The 22092-nt window shown below is 39.8% G+C and overlaps 1 protein-coding gene across 1 annotated transcript in view; it reads right to left on the bottom strand.

The window, feature by feature from the left end:
- The window catches only part of dph1 (diphthamide biosynthesis 1), a 55692-nt gene extending 36753 nt beyond the window's left edge, over window positions 1–18939 (bottom strand). Inside the window, exons 1-3 of the mRNA XM_022759773.1 lie at window positions 18870–18939; window positions 16652–16801; window positions 7656–7719 (exon numbers count right to left, since the gene is read on the bottom strand). Of these exons, the coding sequence (XP_022615494.1) occupies window positions 7656–7719; window positions 16652–16801; window positions 18870–18939 (284 nt within the window). The remainder of the gene's footprint in view (window positions 1–7655; window positions 7720–16651; window positions 16802–18869) is intronic.
- Window positions 18940–22092: the final 3153 nt, after the last annotated feature.

Below are 22092 nucleotides of genomic sequence, written 5' to 3'. Positions count from 1 at the left end.
CAGACACATTCACTTACTTAACGCCCATATCTGTTGCTACAGCTCAGCTGTGCTGTGGGCGCTGTGAAGACTGTGACGGTGTGAGGACAAGAAGGCGTTCAAGGCTCCTACCAGGCTCCTTCCTAATGGTAGAGTTGACATTTACCCCAGGAGGCTGTGGGCTGGGGCTGCTGCTTCCACAGAAATGATTCAACCTGCCGTGCAGAATATAGAGGAATCCATTCTGATGGATGGAGACGGCTACGTTGAAGGACCTAGCGATGTCTGGGGGCTGTGTGTGCATACTGAACCTTAATTTACCAAAACACACTGCATCTGACATGACGGTTACTTTAGCCATCTGGGGTCTATGCTGACAGTTATCTAGGATAGTACATGATGGAGAGAGACAGAAAACAGGTACGGTATGTCAGTGGGATCACCAAGTGCGCGTCTTCCATCACATGTTTTGTTCAATCATACATACAAGCACACAACTCCTCCAGAAGCCTCAACAATGAGCATCTGAGAACCAGTTCCCTCCACACCAGCTCGCCTCGCTGATCACACCTGACTGAATCCCGCTCTTGTTCTGACAGTCATGTTACTGCTGGTCACACATTTTTCAGACATTTGCGTTCACACTTTTCGACTATTTCAGAGGTCCACGGAGTGTCAAACACCTACATCACAAAAACTCTACCAGTTCTGATTAAGTGCAAGAAGTTTGGGGGCTTCTTGATGATTGCTGGGGAAACCGTCTGCCTGAGAGTGGTTTGAGAAAACCCTTTGCTCTCCTCTTTGGTGGACTTTTAGACTGACTCGAGATTGTGTTCAAAGTTGGTGTGAAAGCACTGATTGATTTCTTTGGTTACATTTTTAATTTAACTTTTTTTTTTAAATTTGAAACATCTGAACATTTTTATAGCTGATTTTAGTTGATTGCTTTGATATTTTAGTCGAATGCTTTTCCATTTCCAACCTGCTCATTATCGATTGTTATATTTACCTGCTATTTTGATGATTGATTACTGATAATGGCATGCTTATATTTTGTCTATCAATTCTAGATTGAATTTGGATTTAATTATCAATTGATTATTTCTATGTTCATTTGATGAATTAAATGATTGGATTTACTTGTTGTTTGATTTGTGATTTTGGCTTCCTTAATTGGTTATTCAGCTCAGAGATAATGTTTTATGAATGCATTCAAAATCTGTATTGGAATTCATGTATGCTCATATTACAATCAGGACTAATCCCCTAAGTTGGTTCTTCACCATAATGTTTCACACACACAAGTTTTTTCTTTCTTTTTTTGCCACATTTTTCTATTGTTATGGTGATGTGTTGTGACTCCCTCCATCAGCTCAGTGTCTTTGGATGTTAGACACTGTTTATTATGCTGTTTTGAGATTCTTACAAATGGTAAATCTCTGACTCATCACTGTATACTCACTGCCGGGGCTGGTTGGCCGTTTCTGTCAATGCGCAGGCTTAGTCACTGGTCTATCTTTATTTATAAGGCCATTTTTGGGAAAGCTTCCTTCCTACTCTTGTTTCTATATTAATCAGAAATGTGGGCCTCATTATACTGCCGTCTGAAGACCCGGGATATTTTTTTGCTGACTGTTATTGTGCGTGAAAATGTGGTGAATTGGTTTAGGGAAACTGCCAGGTCTAAGGGAAATGAGTAGTTTGGTGAGTGCCGAGGCTCATAGTAAAAAAAGCAAAAAGCAAATTACTCATACATTTTAATTTACTGATCTCTACTTTCCTCTATCCTGCTATCCTCCTTTCTTTTATTGTGTTTGCTATTTCAATGCATTTGACTTTATGTTTATTGTACTATACCTTTGCCTTTTTTGAGGCGATATATCATTTTTCTCTTTAAAAGGCGAGTCTGAATATAAAACTTAAATAATTACAAAGATCCACATAGCAGATCATCAGTCTAACAGCAGTATAAATATTCGGAACAAGGGCTACGATAGATGTGTCAATTATGTTAATTTAGTCATTTAATGTAATAGCTGTTAAAGGCAGATTCCCTGTGCAGTCAGAAACGTGGAAATAGACTGAATATAATCACATCAAAACATGTTGACTATAATCTACGTCTATGAAAACTTATTAAACTGTTGAATAAAACCACACCACAATTAAAACATGTAGTTTGTCTCTTATGATCTGACAAATGGAGTCTGATGACTTCTGTTCAGTCAGCGAAAGTAATGTTTCATTTTTCACTGTTGTTTTTCACTTCAATAATAGGAGCCCTTTGGCCTTGTGTGCTCAGCGAATTTGTAGTTCAAGCACCAAACAGCAGATACCAAGACCCTGGATTAGGTTACAGGCCAACATCTCCGTGTAGAGGCCCAGAGTTTTTTGTGCCAGGAGAACAGTGATTAACATTAAATGCTACTGCTTTCCTCAGGATTAGGGCATGGCGACGGTCCCACACACCCGGCTTTCTGCTACTTGCTTTATATTCCTTCACCGTCACAAAAGCAGCAGCAGTAAATACTGAAGTAAGTTCATAAAAGTATCTTTCAGAGCTAGAATGAGACAGCTGGCATACCATCAAAGGCAATAAAACATATGGTACAGTGACAGCACATGCATCATCGCCCGCCTGCACAAGTTACTGTTTTTCTTTTACTCTGAAAGCTTTTTCTCTTTTGTTTACTGGTGAAAACATAAGTCTTTGTATTCGTTATGAATTTGTTTGAATTTGTTATGACAATCTCAACGCTGGAAGAGTAAAGAATCAAATGGCACGGAGAGAATCAGGTAGAGGAGGGAGGTTCTGTGGGTATTTAGACTTCAGGCATCGGAGGAGTTTACTTCAAAGATCCTATAGATCTACGGTAAAGTATCAAGTGGGCTCACATCTTTCTTTGCCTGCATAGTGTGAACTGAAAACCAATATATGATATGGATTATTATGCAGGAAAACATCTGTAGGTTAGTAATGAGGTCATGAAATGTTAAAATCCAGGAATATTATACAGTTTACTTATACACTATACACTGATTTGACAGCGTATAAGACACGTTTTATTTCAATTAAACAGCCCTGGACTAACCCCCACCTTATATCATCCTAACATTTTAGCATCTCTACATGAATGCTTGAATGTTTTTGTACATACATACATACATACATACATACACACACATATATATATATATATATATATATATATGTACACTGTAATCCTGGGCTGTGACTTGAGCCTATAGAGCAACATGTAAAGAAGGTAGTCCAGTTTTGGTTTTATCAACTGAGGAATATTTCCTAAATTAGATCAGTTCTGTCTTTTAGTAACACAGAGAAAATTATATATTCTCTTACATCCTCCCGCCTTGATTACAGTAATGCCTTGTTCACTCGTGTGAACAATCACGGTATGGGGCAGCTCCAAAATTGTAGTATTGACCAAAACAAAGCGATTATCACACATTATACCAATTTTGGCTCAACTGCACTGGCTTCTAGTCTCTTTTAGAATCCAGTTTAAAGTGTTTTTAATCACATACAAGGCTCTGAATGATCAGGCGCTAGGTTTAAATCTCTGAGCTTCTTACACCCTACTGCTCAAACAGGCCCCTCAGGTCTGCTAGTCTGGGTTTTCTAACTAGTCAAACCAGTCAAAGTTCAGGTCAGCTGTGAGCATTAATATGTGTATTTGTATATATGTGTATATACTGTATTTGTGTATGTGTATGTATGTTGCTTGAAAATTGCTCTATAAATAAAATTCTTCTTCTTCTTCTTAGATATTTTACTGATGATACATTAATGAGTTTTAATGGAACGGCTATGTCCTGCATTTATATACATACATCATCTACTAAGTAACAAATCATGGTAAAATATGTTATCATCTTTTCCATAAGAAAATGCAACTAAAACTGCTTTTATTATATGTATGCTTTAACCTTATGATTTTATAATCTATAACTTTATAACCTTTTACCTTATAATCACCTATAATATCCTTGATTGAGACCTGATAAATTATGTATTATTCAGCCCTGAGTAGTGTCTGCAGGATTACTCTCAGGTTGGATACATTCACAGCAACCTCCACCCTAGATGATAGGACAGCCTGTATGTTGCCTGAGAGGTGAAACCCAGGGCAAACAGAGACAGTATATCACTTGCTGGCTCTGGCAAAGCTTATTTGCTGTGAGTGCATGGTAATACTGAAGGCGACTCACATAAGCAATATTGAGCACTCAGAGCATCTCTCATCTGGATTCTGGCAGCTGGGCAGAAAGTTCACACTGTCTAAACATTTGAATAACTAAACCAAACTCAAACTGAACAAGTATTTATTTTGTTGTTTTTTTGGTTGAAATTCTTTTTAAAGCATTTTGAAGTCAGACACGTGTCGGTCACTTTGGAGGACCCAGTTTGTGGCGCTGTTTCATTGTAAGTAAGAGCAAAATAATAACATCATGTCTATTCCCCTGGTTTTTACTGGGAATGCGACTCAAAGAGAAAGACAAGGAGAGAGAGGGAGAATCAGACAGAAAGACATACTGATAGATGTATAAATAGATGAGTAGACATATATATATAGACCATGCTAGAAAAAGAAATTCACTGGCTAGCACATTAAGCATGGTAGACTGTAAAGTGCGCATATAGAAAGGGTGTGGGTTTTGACCTAAGTGTATTAACTGCAGCATGGCCATAATTCAGAGCAGCTTGTCCTCATTAAGACTTAGCGGTCCATCCCACTGAAGCGCCTTACTCTGAGGACAGCTTAGCCCTTTCATCCCCATTTTGATATGGACCTCAGCCCTGTCTCCAGAGAACGAGGTACTGTGGCAGTGATGGTGACGGAAGAGCCGCCCAACTCCTGGGACCTCTGGTAACCCTCAACATAAGCTAGGCAACACAAGGTCAGCTGACTGCTGTGCCAACATGCAAAGGTTGCCGTCATTCACTCTCTCCAAACACCACCCTCCAATCCTACACTAGATCCATATTAGGATGGGTGTGCCCATTTGCTAGATTTTCATTGATTCAGCAACTGGCTTGGTGGTTGCTACGATAAAGTGCTCTGAAATGGCCATATTGTGAGTTATTGTGTTGACACCGTTATCGAAACTACTCTGACTTCCAGGGCATTATCTATCCGGACCAAGACACCGAGTTTCTTTAGCTCCTCTTTACAAATGTTGCAATTTAATCCCCACATGAGGATAAAAGCTGACGATTTTGGTGTCACTGTTTGCTCCCATTGACAGACTTGATGTGGCTGTCAACTACAACTGCCAATCCTGTGGCCATCACAGAAGCAAAGCATGTTTCAGTAGATTCTCAGTCAGACAGGTCATCACGTGGTAAATCAAAAGGCAACTGGACGTCTTGGGTGCCATTAACTGCAGACATTTGGTCATCACACTTCATCACACACACCGCAGCTTCCAATCCTACAGGTGCAGACCTTTAACAAAGACCCAGTTGCTGTGTTTCCTAAGGTATTCATGGTGTTCTAATCTGTCAACCACTGTCATGTAGTGTCTCTGGTGGTCAGAGGATGATCCTTGTTTATTGGGACTTGATCTTATTTTCATAGTTTTGGCCACTAATATGATAACACAGCCAAGTTGTAGGTTTGGAAACAATCAAAAAAGTTTTAAACAAACGTATGTATTGGGGGGAAAAAAAGCATAGGTGAACGGTTGTAAACATACATCCCAGTTTACAAACAAACTTTGTCGATCAGTTTTGACCTACAGCACTTGCTGTAGATGTGTAAACAGATATCTTTCCTTTGCAATCAGGGATTATTGCCAACAATTTAGGCGGGCTCACTTTCACTTCACCCTCCAAATAAAGCGGTTTAGATAATCTGTCTGAACTCCCATCTTGTTTGCAATCTGTCTGACTGCCTCACTTTTTTCTTTATCCAACTTTATTGGAGCAATATCAACATGTTCCCAGATCTCAGCCGTTACTTTGGTCAGTAAAATGTTATCATAAGAAAACCTGAAAAAATAATCCCAAGTTGAAATAAAATGTAAATATCCTTTAAGGATGCAACTGCCATTGTATGATCCAGGACAAACAAGATGTTGGTGCACAAGATGGAAGATACTCAGAACTTTGCACAGGCTCTGATCCAGGACTTAAAGAACCCATCTGTTAAATCTGGAGAGACTGAAATTACTAAAACAGTACGTGCAGAGGCAAAATGGCTTAAGGGAAACTATATAGAAGGACCTAATGAAGGGAAACCTTGAGAGCTGCTTCTCTGCCGCAGTCTCAGGGAGAAATCGTGTGGATGGTGAAGAGAGGGTGAAAAAGACAGACACGTGAGCGATCGACGAGGAGGTATGAAGACAGTGGGAAAAGCAATTAGTGTTCACTAATTGCTCTCATTAGAAGAGATGGGGCCGATTTAGCAGACTCTATGATGGACAGTGACTCTTCAAACATATAAATGTGAACTGCATGGGTGTGTGGTTTAAAAGTCATGCAGCACGCGTTGGTAGCTCTCAGTCTGATAGCAGCAGGAATGATAAGACCAGACCCCTATCATCAAAATTTCACTCTATCGTCTTTCTTGTAGTGAAAAGAAATGTCTATTAAGAGAGTGATAGAAAGATAAAACGATAGAAGTCCGATACAGCTGGAGTAAAAAAATGAACAAAATGATGGTGTAAAAAAATAGAGGATAGATAAAACAGTTGAGGCAAAGGAGAAAGACAACTGCCCTCCAGATGCTTCTATGAGTAAGACCAAAGCTTTATAATTTATATGGTAAATAAATGTGTCTCAGTATAGTAATATAAAATGCATGTAAGAATTAAAAACACAATAATACAGACAAACTGTTGTGCTCGCAGTTTCCTGCGTGAAATCAAATATCCAGCCTGCCTGAAAAACGTTTGGCAACTCCCACCACTCTATTCCTCATCTTGTCCATCTCATAATCAGGTTAGTATTGACTAAACACCTATGAAAGAGATCCACTCTAGGTGTTTAATGATAGCAGCCATTTTCTTTGAGAAAACACTTAGCAGAAAAGAGCTCCTGAGAAACAGAGGTCAACTCAAGGTGAGATGAGACCGCAGAGACAACAACCAGGGAGGAAAGTGGAAAAACAACGGAGCTTTTTCTTGTAGTTCACAGTGGCCCTCGCAGAAGTGTATTTCAGAATGTGTGTTTCTGTTTACCAAGCACTTAAGTACAAATTTTATTTAGCACAGTGCGGACCAAAACCACAGTGAAGCACTTTAATGCTGAAGCACTTCTCGCTGCAGGATGAAAAAAACAAAGCAACAACTTTGTGGTGTCTGTGTGACGGAGAGCTGGTGTGCAATAGGGCATATGCGTACTGAAAGAAGATGTAATTAACAAGAATAATATCTGTCCCTTCCTCCAAACTGTGACCAAGGGAAGTTGCGATATCAGCACTGTCGTAAAAACAGTGCAATTGTGTCTCATTTTCTGCTGAATCCCTGATTGAGTCGAAGGTGGGGAATTACGATAAAGCTCTCGCTTTCCTAATGAGTATCAAGTGGCTGTGGCAGTTAGAGTTCGTCCGCTGCTGCTCACTCAGAGACTCTCAAATAACTCCAGCAAATAAAGATTCAGAAAGGCTTGCTTACTCTTTCTCTCTCTCTCTCTCTCTCTCTCTCTGCCTTACCTCTCAATGATGTCAGCGATGACACAGGCAAACATCTGCAGGCCCTCTGGAAGCTGCAAGGCCACTGGTGAGAGTGGGGAGAAAAAAAAAACAAAACAGAAAAAAGCAAACAGAAGAGTTACACATTTGCACTAGAGTGACGGCAACATATTATTTAATAAATCCTGGAGAGTACAACTATACATAGCCCCCGCTACTGGTTCGGAGTACGCCACTGACAGCAAATAGTGACATTTCAGGGCAATTTCCCCTCTGCCACAGCAGGACTGTTGGTTTATTTTAGCGGGTGACGGGCTGTTGGAAATATAGTCCAAACCAATCACCACAGGTCTATCCTTACAGCTCATGGCTTGTACCGAGCCATTAAACACTCTTTTTCCTGTCTCTCTATGCCTGCCACTGGCTCTGTGACTCACACACATCCACTCTCTCTGCTACTGAAACACACAAAAACAAGCTTTAAACAAGTTTACGTGTCACAGCTGGAATTTATTACGGACAAACTACTGATGAGGCTGCTATAAAGCTGAAGTTAAACAACCTATTAACAAAACACTGGTCCTGCTGATGCTGCTGCATGTTGATAACAGACCTACTGATCTACTGAGGTGAACCAATGGAAAAATCTCGATTAGGGCAGGATTTACTAAGTGGTTTTAAGTGGTTCGTTTCAGACTCACTCTGCATCAAGAGACGAACATGTTTTTTTTATCAAACAGGCAGAAGGCCCTGGAAGCACGGTTTCCCTGTCATCTCAACTGCACCCTGCCTGCAATCAGTGAAGTACAGCTCGTTCCTTTATGCATATTCATTTCAAGAAAAGTCACATGTCAAATGATGACTGGAGATGTGATGCGAGGTTGCACATTCTCCTGGATTTGCTGCTAATATAAATGTGGGGATCAGCATTGCATGAAAGCGTCTCCACCTCTAAAAAAAGCAGGTGCAGGTATATTAAAAGGAAGGTTGTAATGGGAAAAGGAAAATTTAAATAACATGTTTTCTATGGAAAGTGCGAGCTCACCACTAACACGTGTGCGGGGGATTTTAAATAAATTAGCTCAAGTGAAAATATGAGCTTCTGAGAAAGAAAAGCAATGAGTCATTTAGCTTGAACCCTAATAAGCTGGTTTAACTTCTATATAATATAAAACATATTAATATGAAGCTGTATATAGCACATTTTTTGACACATTTACACATGATGCTGCTGTGAGCTTTGGCTCTACAGTGACATTAGTCACATCGATGCTTCCTCTCCTTATATGTATATAATTATATGTGAATAGTGTTTTAAAATGTTTTACAACAAAATGGTCCTTAAAAACAACTGTGGAGACTTCCTACATTTTCCGCTTCAATGTGTTCGATCATTACCATCAAAATAAAAAAAGTGCTCTGAGAACACATTATCACATTATCTGGCCTCTGTGTTGTTATGGGGTTGGATGTCGGTTGCTAACATTTTTGAGATTTTCATGTGGGCCAGGAGTTGAAAAGGTTGGGAACCATTGGATTAGTAGATTATTTAAAAAGTAATGCTTTCATAGAGCTTTCATTTTTCAACATCTCTATAAATACAGACATTTTTATGAGTTATACATGGTCAAACAAATAAATAAAATGTCACTGCACTAATGAGTGTCCTGTCCTTTGGGGATTTCTTACAAGATAAGTCTTCTATGTCTTTTGGCGGAGTCCATGATTCCGTATACATTAATCCAGCCATCCTTTCATCAATAAACAGGATGACATCTTGGTATCAGTGACTAGTCAGATATTGATTATGCCAACGCTAACCCCGCAGGAAGGAATAACAGGACAGGAATCAGAGCGTGAAGTGGATAAAGACAAGAGTGACAGAGAAAAGATTAGTAAGCAAAGCAAATACGGTGCTGGGAGATGGCTCACACGCTCATAATAATAATAGTTTCCCTAGTTCCTCAGTTTGGTCTGTTTTTTGAAATAGAGTAGAGTTAGAGTGTAACATTTACCGATATACCAATTCAGGCTGCAACTAATGACTTTTTCTTTCTCCAGAAATCTGTTGATTGTTTTTCCAATCAACCGATTACGGATTATGGTGATGGTGAAAATCACAATTTCCCAGAGCCCCATGTGACATTTAAATTTCTTGTTTCATAGGATCAACAGTGCAAAACCGTTAAGAGAAGAGCCACTTGTCAGAGATATAAAAACAGACCCAAGTAGGAATTTCTCATATTTGAGAAGCTGGAACCAGAAAATATTTGGAAATCTTGCTTGATAAAATGATGCAAACATTTAATCAATTAGCAAAAATAATTCCAATCCATTTCATCCAGTAAAGACTTCAATGAACAAACGTGTTTTCCAAGAGAACAAAAGACGTTAAGGAAATCCCTTGTTTCACCAGCAGATAAACATACTTTTCAGAGTAGATAAAAACCCTAAAACATTAACATTTGATGGAATTAGCTGAGAACTGACTATTGTTTTAAATACACAACTCAAATGTAGACTCCAGTTTGAGGATTATTTCATAAACTCATTAACTAATTTTCAGTTAAATGTGAGTGTGTTTTTTTTGTCTGTTTGTAACTGTGTGAAATATAGAGGTTCCACTGTTTAGTGGTTTTGTGTGTGTGTGTGTGTGTGTGTGTGTGTGTGTGTGTGTGTGTGTGTGTGTGTGTCAGCAAGGCCTCCTGTCAACAGGTTTCTTATTCCCATTTAATGCCCTTTGTGAAGTCAGTTATTTACGGTTGGTGTGAATGTAAAATGATCACAGACATGCATTCACAAGGTGTTGACCATTTCAGTGTGAACTCCCTGTCACCGCTTCAGACACACGGAGTCGGCACCTGGAGGCAAAGGCTTTGCTGCAATCAACCGTGCCATTTTCCCCCAGTCACACTCTGTCACACCTTACTTCAATAAATCCATCAATGTCTCCGCGGACACTTATAATTCGAAAACACTGAATGTTTTCACATGACTAGGCCTGAAACGATTTCGAGACTTCAGTGCCAGACAGCATTAAACAATAAAAGCTGGGACCGACTAAAGGCCGGGAAAGTTGAGGGAGGATGGCCAGGAGATGGAGTGATAGATGGAGCGATATGAAGAGGAGGAGCGAGAGCACTATTTACTGATGAAAGGTTAAGGGATCACCAGGAGCTCATGCAGACAGTGAGAGACAGGTCATTACCTCGAAAAGGGCAAGTTTATTAACAGAGAAAGGTTTCAGAGCACACCTCTGCCCTGGCTGACAGAAGCAAAGCGCTTTCTCCATCTGCTCCCCCCAGCGAAAAGGTGAGTCAGATGCTGGAGGTGGGACTGGCTGTTTGAATGAATATTTGCACGCAAGCATGATAAGCTGCTTCTAACTTTGGAAGTATAGTACTGCTCCGAAAAAAAAAAAGACGAAAAATAAAGCATCCAAATCATGCAGACATAAAGAGAGAGACAAGAAAAGTTTGGATGGTTCTGACTATTACTTCATGAATTTCCCCAAGAGGATAAAAATAATGTTTGGTGGTTTGTTTGTTTGTATGTATTTATGTATCTTTCTATCTATCTATTACATACAAGCAGCTTTGTCAAGTTGCAGTGACAAAAAACTCGCTTATACATGAAGCCAAACATGAAGTGTCAATCACCAATCATTGTTGTCCTATGACATATCTATTGTTGTAACTCTAATAGCTGTACAGGCAACAAGAGATACATGTGGGATTATGGTAACAATCAAAGACAGGAGGTAAACTAAAGAAATTGCTGGGAAGTCCAATTTATCAGTGAACGGCAGACTGACCGGATAAAGCCGAGGGATTACTCTGAATTTCCAAAAGGGGGGTTTTGGCCGGGAAGATGAGAATAGTGCTATAGCTATAGATAGGGTTCATCCTGTAGTAGATTTGGATTGTGGCTGTTTGAATGTGTACAGTAACATTTAGGCTGAGCTGTGAAGTTTTGTCAAATGTCAATTAAGGCAGGAGTAGTACGCTGATGATAATTCATGTCTGTCCTCTGTCTTCATATACTGTATGTTATGGAATGGAAATGGCCAATATTAGAAAAGGGGGACAAAATGAATTCATTGAATGAACAAAATATAAACATACCCAGTTGCCAGTTTATTGACTTATGCAACAGTCCTACAACAAATCCTGTGTCCATGATGTTGAAACTATTTTAGAGGTGCTGGCTGCTACGGCAGGATGTACAGAATTCGTTCCAACCTGATTCCCATTTTAATTATATAAATTAACCAACATATTCTGACATAATTCACTACATTTTACAGATTACACTCATTATTATGACTTCTTATTTATTTTGAATTGTCTACATTTGGAAAGTCTCTACAGTATGTGCAGATCTCCACGTGCGTGAATGAAAGTCACACAAACAGACTCTGAATGTCAGATGTCTATTTACCATTCATAAAGCTGTATTCAGCAAACACAAAAAATTTCCATATGTGCATGTCCGGTCTGTAGATACCAACAATGACTCTGATCTGCTTGAACTTTCCACTGGCAGCCGGCACTCTCACTACTGTCATGTTTTCTATAAAGGAACACGCTGTTCAGACAGAGGGGAAAAGGCCATCTTGGACTGCTTACTGAGGAGTCATTTTGTACTCGGGGATGAAAGAAAACGCTGGTTCTGTTATTTAGGGTGGCAACAAAAAGACTATTTAGAAAAGGACCATTAATTAATTGGAGAAAAATACAAGTTCCCAGCCATGGACGTAATTGTCATTCTGGACTTGTGAAGCACTTCTGTTCAGTGTGGTGGGCCATCTGTGGCTTAGCTGGATGTGTAGTTAGTTAACATGCAGCACTCAGGAATCCTCAATTGAAAATTCACTTTTAAAAAAAAAAAAAAAAAAGATTTTGTGATTACAACATTATTCCCATTACAGCTTTTCTCTTATTCTACCCACACCCTGTGCTCTCATAGAAGTAACTTCACCATGGGGGGGGGGGGCGCGCTGAAGAAACTAAAAGGAGGAATTAAAGGCTCCACGTGTTGCTTATTGTCCTGAAGCTCAAGGAAACAAGCACAAGGAAAGTGTCAACTGTGCTAAGCTTTTGATTGTCTGTAGTTTAGCTGTGAGAAGACCTTGGGAAACAGAACAACTCCTCAGGCATTTCACAAACCCCCAAGGGAAACTTGTTCATGGATTCAAGGTCCCCCAAGACACTCAAGGCCGTACTGCTTTTTCGCTTCTATGGCTTTATCTCTGTCTTTTCTAATTTTTATTTTTTTCACCAAGTGCGATTCAGTAGTTTCAAGGCTGAAAAACTATTGCGTAACACACTGCAGGCCACAAAAAAATATGGTATGAATGAACACAAACTGAGATCAGCCAATATGTCATTAATGATATTACGCAGGATTGGTTGAGTTTCAAATAAAGATGATTTAACCACAGTGGACAACTTTGTTTTCTTAATATTGTGGATATATTAGTTTAACTTTACATCAAGAGCAGAGTGTCATTACCTGGAAAAACATATAGTAGCTACAATGAAATGAAGCAGTGTTGCAAGGTGCACAACCACTTGTTTCTATAGAATATGGATGATTACATTGTTTCCATCTTTTTTCTTAATGGCCAGAAGAGCCTCCATCTGGCCTTTTCATAGGTCTGAATTCCTGTCATAGGTGTGTCACTCATTGCTATTGCTTCTCTATTAACAAAAGACTAGACTCAGGTCAGCTAGTTATCAGAATCTGATTACATTTTGTGTTGACTTGTTTTTATTTGAACTGAATGTGCGACAGTAATGGAAACAGCCGACTGCCAAAGTCTGCAGAACTGAGCTGCTCTCGTAAGGAGCTGAGATGCACAACAGATGATTTCAAAACAACACAATTAGAATGAAATGAGGAAATTAAGCAAAACAACACATGGCTTTTGACTATTTATAAAGCTCAGCAAAAGAGCCTGGGCAGCGAAAATAAAATTCTACTGTATGTCCCTTAGTCCTCGATTTCAAAAGCGAGTTCAAAGGCTGACAAAGAAACAGATGGACACAAAAAGGAGCAGAGAGAAAGAGAGAGAGAGAGAGAGAGAGAGAGAGAGAGAGAGAGAGAACAGAGAGGGAGAGAGAGGGGTGATAAGGTGTGTTATACTCTCTGAGTTCAGAGAGAGAGAGGATGAGCTCTGATAAAATAAATAAATAAATAAAATAAATAAAAAAACGTCACACAACAAAAAAGCAAACCCAGCAGGCGGTGGTAAACCACACACTCCCCACAGGGACATCAAAAAAATGATTCAATCCTCTTGGCATGCCATCTGCATATTTCCACCCAAGGCAGGAGCGACTGGAAGAGTACACAATTTGACATTTATATTAGTGAAGGACGGTTTTCTTCTTGGGCTGGAGGCCAGCATTGTAACACTACCCCATGACCCGTTTCACAGGCAACACTGCAATCAAGTAGAAGTCAACCTTCACATTGTTAGACATTGTTTAGCTTCTATTATGACTATGTGTCTAGATGGAGCCACTGCTATCATCCGTAGCTAGGGTACCCTTAGTCTTATAGATAAGGGTTTACAAGGAAAGAGTAGCTACAAGATATTGTTCAAATCTAGTTCTTGTCAAGGATGAGCTAAGTAGGGAAAGGGACAAGATATATGTAATATTAATTAGGTAAGAACCTGGAGAATGCAGATTTTGGTGACCAACAGCCTCCTCATAGATGAATGTTTAGGATAAAGTTAAGCGCCAAGCTTACAATAAATATAATTCTGCCTGAGACATCTGAACTCCTCGTCACTGCGTTTTCTCCAGCTCACAGGAATTTCAAATCACAATGATGACAACTTAATAGAAGCGCAGAAGACTGTAAGCCTGAACCCTGGTTTGTTTCTACAGTCTCACACAAGAGTCCCTCCAAACTGTGGATCGGCTGTGTAACACACATTCACAACACTATACACCAGCGATGTCATATCGATGAGCATGAATTCTGTAGAAACAGACAGTGAAAGGGAAGTACTGGATGCGTCATCAGTGATTCTTTTTCTTTGCTTCTTTGTTTCCCTACCGACTTTGAAAAATAGTTCAGCCTCCACACTGTAAAGCTGACAGGGGACTGGCTGGACCGCTTCAAAGCTGCTGGTACTAATTACAAATCCTGTTTTGTTTTTTTTTGTTCTGTCACTATCACCTAATAATAACGATGTAAAATTACCATCCCATGTCACTGAATGCAGTTTTAGAGCAACAAAAATGATGTGCTTGTTGCCACACACCACTTTCTCGATGTCAGTGAAGCCTCCCGCTGTGTCCACACTCTTAGTTCTGAGGCTGCGATCCCACTGCAGGCCTTGCTCCTCCACTCATCTCAGATGTGATGATTCTGTTTGATTGAACTATATTTTTTAAGCGACCTATATCGTGTATCCGTTTTAAGTGACCTCCATCCTGAAATAACACCAATGAACAAAAGATATCACAACGAAAGATACAACATGTCTGTCTGTCAGAAACAACAGAAATCGTTTCCCAGCTGATGAAGAGAATATTTTTTCTCCTTTTGCTCTGAGACTGGGTTTGAACTCTTTGTTGTTTATGAGGCCAAGTTCTACTTCTGATAAGCATCCAAAAAATTCAAAAAAAAAAAAAAAGTCTTGTACATGCTTTTAGTTACACTGGCGAGAAGTAGTCTGAGTGTGAACACACAATCAGCTGCAGTGTTAGTGGATCCTTCCAACTCTGTCAATAACACATAAGCACAATTCCCAGGCGGACTGTCCCCTCCCTGAAGATCAAAGGAGGATTACCGATCCTCATTCACAAATTCTGTGCTAACTGTCTGTAAAACACCACTCAGAGTGATTGTGAACAGCATCCTGCATCACTTTGGAGTCCGTGCTGTGCAATAAGAGCGATCACACCACAGGAAAAAAGGCTTTTTTTCTGAATTATGTCATGGCAGAGCCACAGATGCATCATCATCTTTAACATACCAATTTTTATGTATTCATTTTTACATTTTTTCGGTTGTGTTGTCCATTGTTAAATGTGTGTTCAGTGCTGAGAGATTTGAATCGCACTGACATAAGCATATGGGACGACCTACATGGCCTTTTGAAAACTGGGTCTGTCATTGATTTGTCAAATTTGTCAAAACACTGGATAAACCTGCGTGAACATTGCAGGAATGTACATTCGTCATCCAAGTAGGTCAAAGCGCAGATGTGCTCATGGAGGGCTTTTTGTATTAATGCTCATGCACACAGTCTGTAAACACTGGATTCTTAATGCTCTGTAACCTGTGTGTTCAGACCTTCAAACTGTCGTGCTAACGCTCTATAAACTTGCAAAGCAGTTGTTAATGAGGTGTGAATAAGAATGCAAAGGAAAACACTTGAGTGCTGAACTGTGTTATAAACCCTCAGCTTACACCTCTTATCTTATGGTGCCACTGACATTACATGGACATAAAATGAATATTGTTGAATGAAGGTGATGAAGGGAATAGTAATACAGTGCAAATGGTCATGAGTTCTTTTTAACTTTTAACAAAAAGTGTCATTTCTGCTCCATCTCTGCCATCTCATGACAATAATTACACAGCCTCTAATGTAAACCGAGGCAGTTTAAAAGACTGTATTTATTTCAGACCCTTTACTTCCATGTAACTTCATCCAGCCTCTGCTCCAGTTCAGCTAATGTAACTTAATTCAGAAGTCAATTGTGCAAATTAAAGTGTTTTATATATCTGTGCATGTGTGTGTACTTAGCTATATTTAGACTTTATTTGTGAGCACTGTGACACTGCTGAATACTGTTGTGTTAAAAATTCAAATTTTTAAGTGAGTACCACCCAGACTCTGTTTTTACCTTTGCAGTAAAGCTTATTTTACTACTGGCATTTTTCCCCCAACAGCAACAACAGTGAACACTTCTGTTAAAAGAGTAAATATAGATTTCTAGTCATGTGCAAAATGAATAAAGTGTATATATTAAAGAAAGAACAGAGCTCACCTCTCTTAGCATTGGCTTGTCTCACTCGCCAAACTGTCTTGTGGATCTCAAAGTTGTAATTTGCAGGCAGGGCTTTGATCGCCTCCTGTAACTCGGCGTCTTGCAGGATTTCATCTGGAATTTGATTGGCGACTCGGCGTGGTCCTCGGACTGAAGAGAGGGTTAAATGATGGAGCTGTTAGCAATGTGGTGAACACAGGCTGAAGCCATATCTAACAGACCTAACTGTCCTTACATTCTTCAGACAAACACAGGAGTTATGGGTGAAGTTGATCGTTGGGAGCCTCCTGCACCAAATGAAGCTATAGACTTTCAAACAAGCGCAAGACATGTTCTACAGTTTGGACAAGATCTTGGAGTGTGAAGGGGGTTAATACAGGTCAGGAAAATTGTTGTTGTTGAAAGTTGTTGTGTCATCAGCACTCTACAAATGCATCCCTCACCTCTGCAGTAATAGGCGACAAACAATGAGGAAGGAGAGGTGGGGAATTAGACAAATCTGTCGTTGTAGCATCTCCTGAAAATGTTTTTCTACCAGCTGCTGTGTAGCTGGAAATGTCAGCTGAAATGGGAGATACACTGAGGGAGATTTTGCTGGCAGAGTTTGAGCTCCAATACAGTCTTGTTCCCAGGTACAGCCAGGATTTCAATGACAAGCACAATGTATACTCTACAACTGGGACTGCACCAGCATTTTTTAATTTACTGTCTTTTATTCCATTTTTAATTTGTATTTTGGCTACAACCTTCTGTCTGCTATTGTTTGTTGGTTTTCTTGATAGACAGCAGGACCATGCACCACTTTACTTTCCACCACTGTATTGACATGATTGGTTTGGTGTTGAGTTCAATAAATAACTCAGACATTATTTTTTCTATAAAAATGTAAATGTAAAACTTGTTAAACACTCAAACTACAGTTATCATAATTAATCCAACCTTTGAACAAGTGTCTATGTAAATCTTTGCCACCAGACACTAAAGACACTGTTTTGCTTTTCAAGAAGAACTCCTGTCTAGTATTGTATTATCTACAATAATCTTGATTAAAAACAACTTTTATAGTCCTTTCTAGATATGGGCCACAAGGATCATCGTCAGCTTTCTCCTCTGGCAGTAACCCTGCATTGCGTCAATTGCTATACAGATGATTTGCAGTGTGGAAGATGTTTTGGCAGTTTAAACCTCCTCTATCTTATTGACATTTTAAAAACACGACTCAACTAATAACTGTAGTGTCTGCAAAGAGCTCCTGTTATAGCTTTTCCCTATAAACAGGATGTGGAAGTATGACCGAACCCAAACAATTTCCTTGTAATTTCTTTTGTGTGTCTTCCTTTCAAAAGTTTAAAGCGGAAAATGACAGAGTACATGCTGGGATTGTTTGAAATCATGTTGGAAAATGTCTGTCTGAATCAAAGTTAGATTGAGTATGCTGTGTCATGCTGTTGGATACACTACAGGGTTGCCAAGAATAATAATGTAACTTGCATTTTTAAGTAAACATCCTTAGCATTGACAATAGCTACATCAGATCCTGCCACATACTATAAAATTTGTCTCTGGTCTCTCAACCACCTCCTTTACAATGCATGCAGCCGCCTGTTCAAATTATCCACAAGCTTTGAAAAACATCAGTAAAATATAAGTCCAATATAGAACAAACAACCACTGCAACTCAATTTAATTAATAGATTAATTACATTATCTAAGACGTTTGGCGTGCAATCGTCTAATCAGAGAAAAGGCCATGTTTTCAGGTCATATTTATTTTCAATGGATTCAGCAAGAAGATATTGATCTGGTGTTGTACTAAATCAAACGCCACACTGAAACACAACATATTTCATAAACCCTCAAACACTCAACTAATCTGATTTCCTGTTCCACAAACACGCCACATCGATCTAATGAAACCTGGTGAGTCATGTCGACAACACTGAACACGAACTGGATGCAAACTATGAGGCTAAAGAAGCAAATGTTCTGTCGTGTAAACTGATTATAATGTAGACAGCCGGAGAGCTAGTAAACAGCATGCAGACTAGACATCATTGCCAAAGTGTTGTGCTGACAATAATAAAAAAAAAAAAAAAACTGAATGTCGTAGTTCCTTCTCATCGACGTGGAGGCCAGGTAACTGTATAACGTGCTCATAGAAATGATAAATTTCACCGCCTCCTGTACTGAACGTTTCATTCTCCACGTTAATATTTACCTGTGGGCTTTTTGGCAGGAACAATCTGGACTTCACTCGAAGGCGCAGCCATGTTTTTTTCCCCAAACATAAAACATGTGAGGAATAAAAAGGGGAAACCAATCGACTGAGGAGGACAGTGGAGAGAAGTCGAGCACCGATGTAATCGATGTCACTGAACGGGACAGGAGGACAGGACCGGACCGTACCGATAGACCAGAGCAGTTCACCAAGGTATACAGAATTTCTATGGGTGCAGTGGCAATATATAAAATAAAATAAAATAAAAATCCCAATTTCGTCTCGAGGTTCTTTATACATCATATAAAATCACTTTAAAATGTAAATAAATATAATAAAAAATAGAAACAACAACAAAAACAGAAAGTAAACATACAATTAAATAAAATGAAATAAAAAATTATTTATACACTGTGCCCCAGTTTCAAAGTGCTTAACTTAATAAAAAAATAACAATTAAAATATCAAATAAAAAATTAATCGAAAAATAATACATATAATTACAATAAAAATCAAACAGGAGAGAGGATTTTTAGAGCATGAGTAATTCAATGCGACAGTTTCATAGTGTTTTACATTTTAAAATAAAATATAAAAAAATATAAAAGAAATGTGTGTCTCTGTGTGTGTGTGTCTTTGTGTGTGTGTGAGTTGTAGAGAGAGAGAGAGAGAGAGAGAGAGAGAGAGAGAGAGAGAGAGAGAGAGAGAGTGAGAGAGAGAGAGAGAGAGAGAGAGAGAGAGAGACTCAGTTTATGCAATAATCCATTATCTATAAGAGAGCCCTGTGATTTGCAGACTATTTGATCAGGAAATCAGTTTCTTTTATGAAAGCAGAATGGGAAGCATCACAAATCTCCCGTGATGCTTTGTCTGGCTGGTTAATAGATCTAATAACCTATATACAGCTGCTGTATGTAAGTTTGGTCCACTTGTGTTAAATCCTATTTACTATCATGAAGACCTCTGGTGTCAGGGAGCAGTGTGTCTCAGGCTGGCGCAGACAGGGGCAGAGGCAGTGAGATGGATGGAGCAGGATGCTGCCCGGTGGAGGGGCTGAGGCAGTACAACACACTTTCTCCCTCCTTGAGCGCATCAACGAGCTCTGATCCATAGGTGGAAAGCAGAGAGATCTACACAGACAAGATCACAGAAATGTAACAATTACGAGTGGAGAGGAGAGCTGAAAAGAGGGGGGGGGGTTTAAGGAAACCGAAGGCATCAAAGTCTACATTATTAAGGAGGATTTGAGGAGTCTGCGTTTATAATCCGACATCAGAGGCGGAATGTGAATCCAAATAACTTATGTTAATTAGAGATTTTAACGAATATGATGCGATTTGAACGGATCTGAAGCACCGAGAGGAGAATTTCAGATTGGCCACTTGGATTTAAATATCTGTGGGGTTTTTTGGAGACTGCCTGTGTTCACCGTCGACTTGCCCCCAGAACTGATTTGCAGCCTCCACGGTCATTTGCGTCTAAAAAAAAAAAGGAGTTGGCTATCAGAGGTTGTATCGGACCACTGTGCGTTTGTGCTCCCCTCTCTCTCTCTCACACACACACACACACATACACTGGAGTTATTATTTCGGACTGAGGGGATGATTTTAGTGCGTCTGTTTCGCAATGATTGCCGCCTAATTTCCCAGGTCCGACCGAGGTCCGCCAGACTTTGTGGAAAAGGAGATTATTGTTTGTTGTCAGTCTTCATCCAACCCACGGCAGCCTGCGGTGCAACTCAACACAGTGGATCGCAAGAAAATCCAGAGGAGTGACAACTGACATTCACACGATCGAGCCACGAAAGGCTCCGGATCAACTTCAAAACTAAAGCGCACAAGTTTTAAGTCTGGAATATAAGAATAGATGATTCTCCGAGGACAGAAGACGAAATACACCTAGGCCTACAAAATGTTCAAAAGGGGTGAGTAAGTCTCAACTTTAGCCCCCTGAATTATTCTCTCCATTTGACTGTTTTGCTTATTTCATTAGTTTTCTGCAGCCTGGGGTGAAATCTGCGCTCTGACAGTGTCGCCAGTATGAATCCAGTGGTGGTTCTTTTTTACCTTTATAAAACATTGGTATAAATATGAGGCTGTTCATAATGCACCACGCTGCCCGGCAGATGTTATTACAGACGATGCGCCATTTGAAGCGCATCTTTAATTTGCACAACACGCACCGAAGGTTTCTGGGAATGAAATATTCATCTGTGTAAGGAAACATGGGGACGACTATGTGATATTTATACAGCTGATGCCGCACTGCAGTTTATGAGTTGTACCCGGGTCACAAGGCTATCTCTGCCAGCATTGCACTCTGCCGAAGCATTATTATTTGCTGCGTGTCAGTACATCTAGCTGTGATGGATCAAACCGCAGTTCACAAGGTTATTCACCGCTGGCTACACAATGAACACTCAAGACCTTTGGCACTTCATATGAAAGGGAAGAGGTCCTCAAACTTTTAATATCAAGATCCCCCAGACGGATACAGCCCACATTAGACCACAGACTCTTATTTGATGACCAGTCTCTTTCTCTCTCTCTGTCTCTCTGTCTCTCTCTCTCTCTCTCTCTCTAGCTTTAATTTGGCCACACAGCTGTGCAACTGTCTGCTCTGGATGTCTGACAACAGTAGGACAGTAAAACCTCTAATGAGAATAGATTACAGTAATACATGCTCCCATTGTGCTATCATCCAGGGAGTGAAATAATAGTGAAATTAAACTGTTTCTTATTTAGCTGGGGCCCCTGGAGCCCCCCACAGGGACCCCACTTTAGAAAGCACTGTATTATAGGCTTTACTGGAGTTTTTCAGGAGTTTGAACTATCCTGCATGTGATATAGTCCAACTTTTGAACACACACACAGTGCAAAACACAGAAACACACTTGCTCGGTGGGGGTCACCACACAACATACTCACTGTCTGTATTATATTTGTATTTATTTAGTGCGTGTCGTGAAAAACCATCTGTTGTGTGTGTTTGTGCTGTGTGCCTCCAGGGGGAGAGGGAAAAACAACATGTTTTTCTTGCTGCCATCAGATCGATTATTGCTGTTTCAACAGTTGAGATGAAACACACCATAGTGATGAGTGTTCATAGCTATAACAGCTTTGAGGGAAGGCCTATTGTCTAAACCTGCATCCTGACAGCTTCTCGTGATGGATTAGGCTTTAAGAGAAATGAGCAGCTCATTCTTATCATTTATGAGAAGTGT

The sequence above is a fragment of the Seriola dumerili genome, unplaced genomic scaffold, assembly GCF_002260705.1.
Source record: "Seriola dumerili isolate Sdu_G_001 unplaced genomic scaffold, Sdu_1.0 BDQW01000330.1, whole genome shotgun sequence".
Classification (NCBI taxonomy): Eukaryota; Metazoa; Chordata; class Actinopteri; order Carangiformes; family Carangidae; genus Seriola; species Seriola dumerili.
Note: the sequence above shows the minus strand (reverse complement) of the source record. Positions and strands in the feature narration are given on the sequence as shown.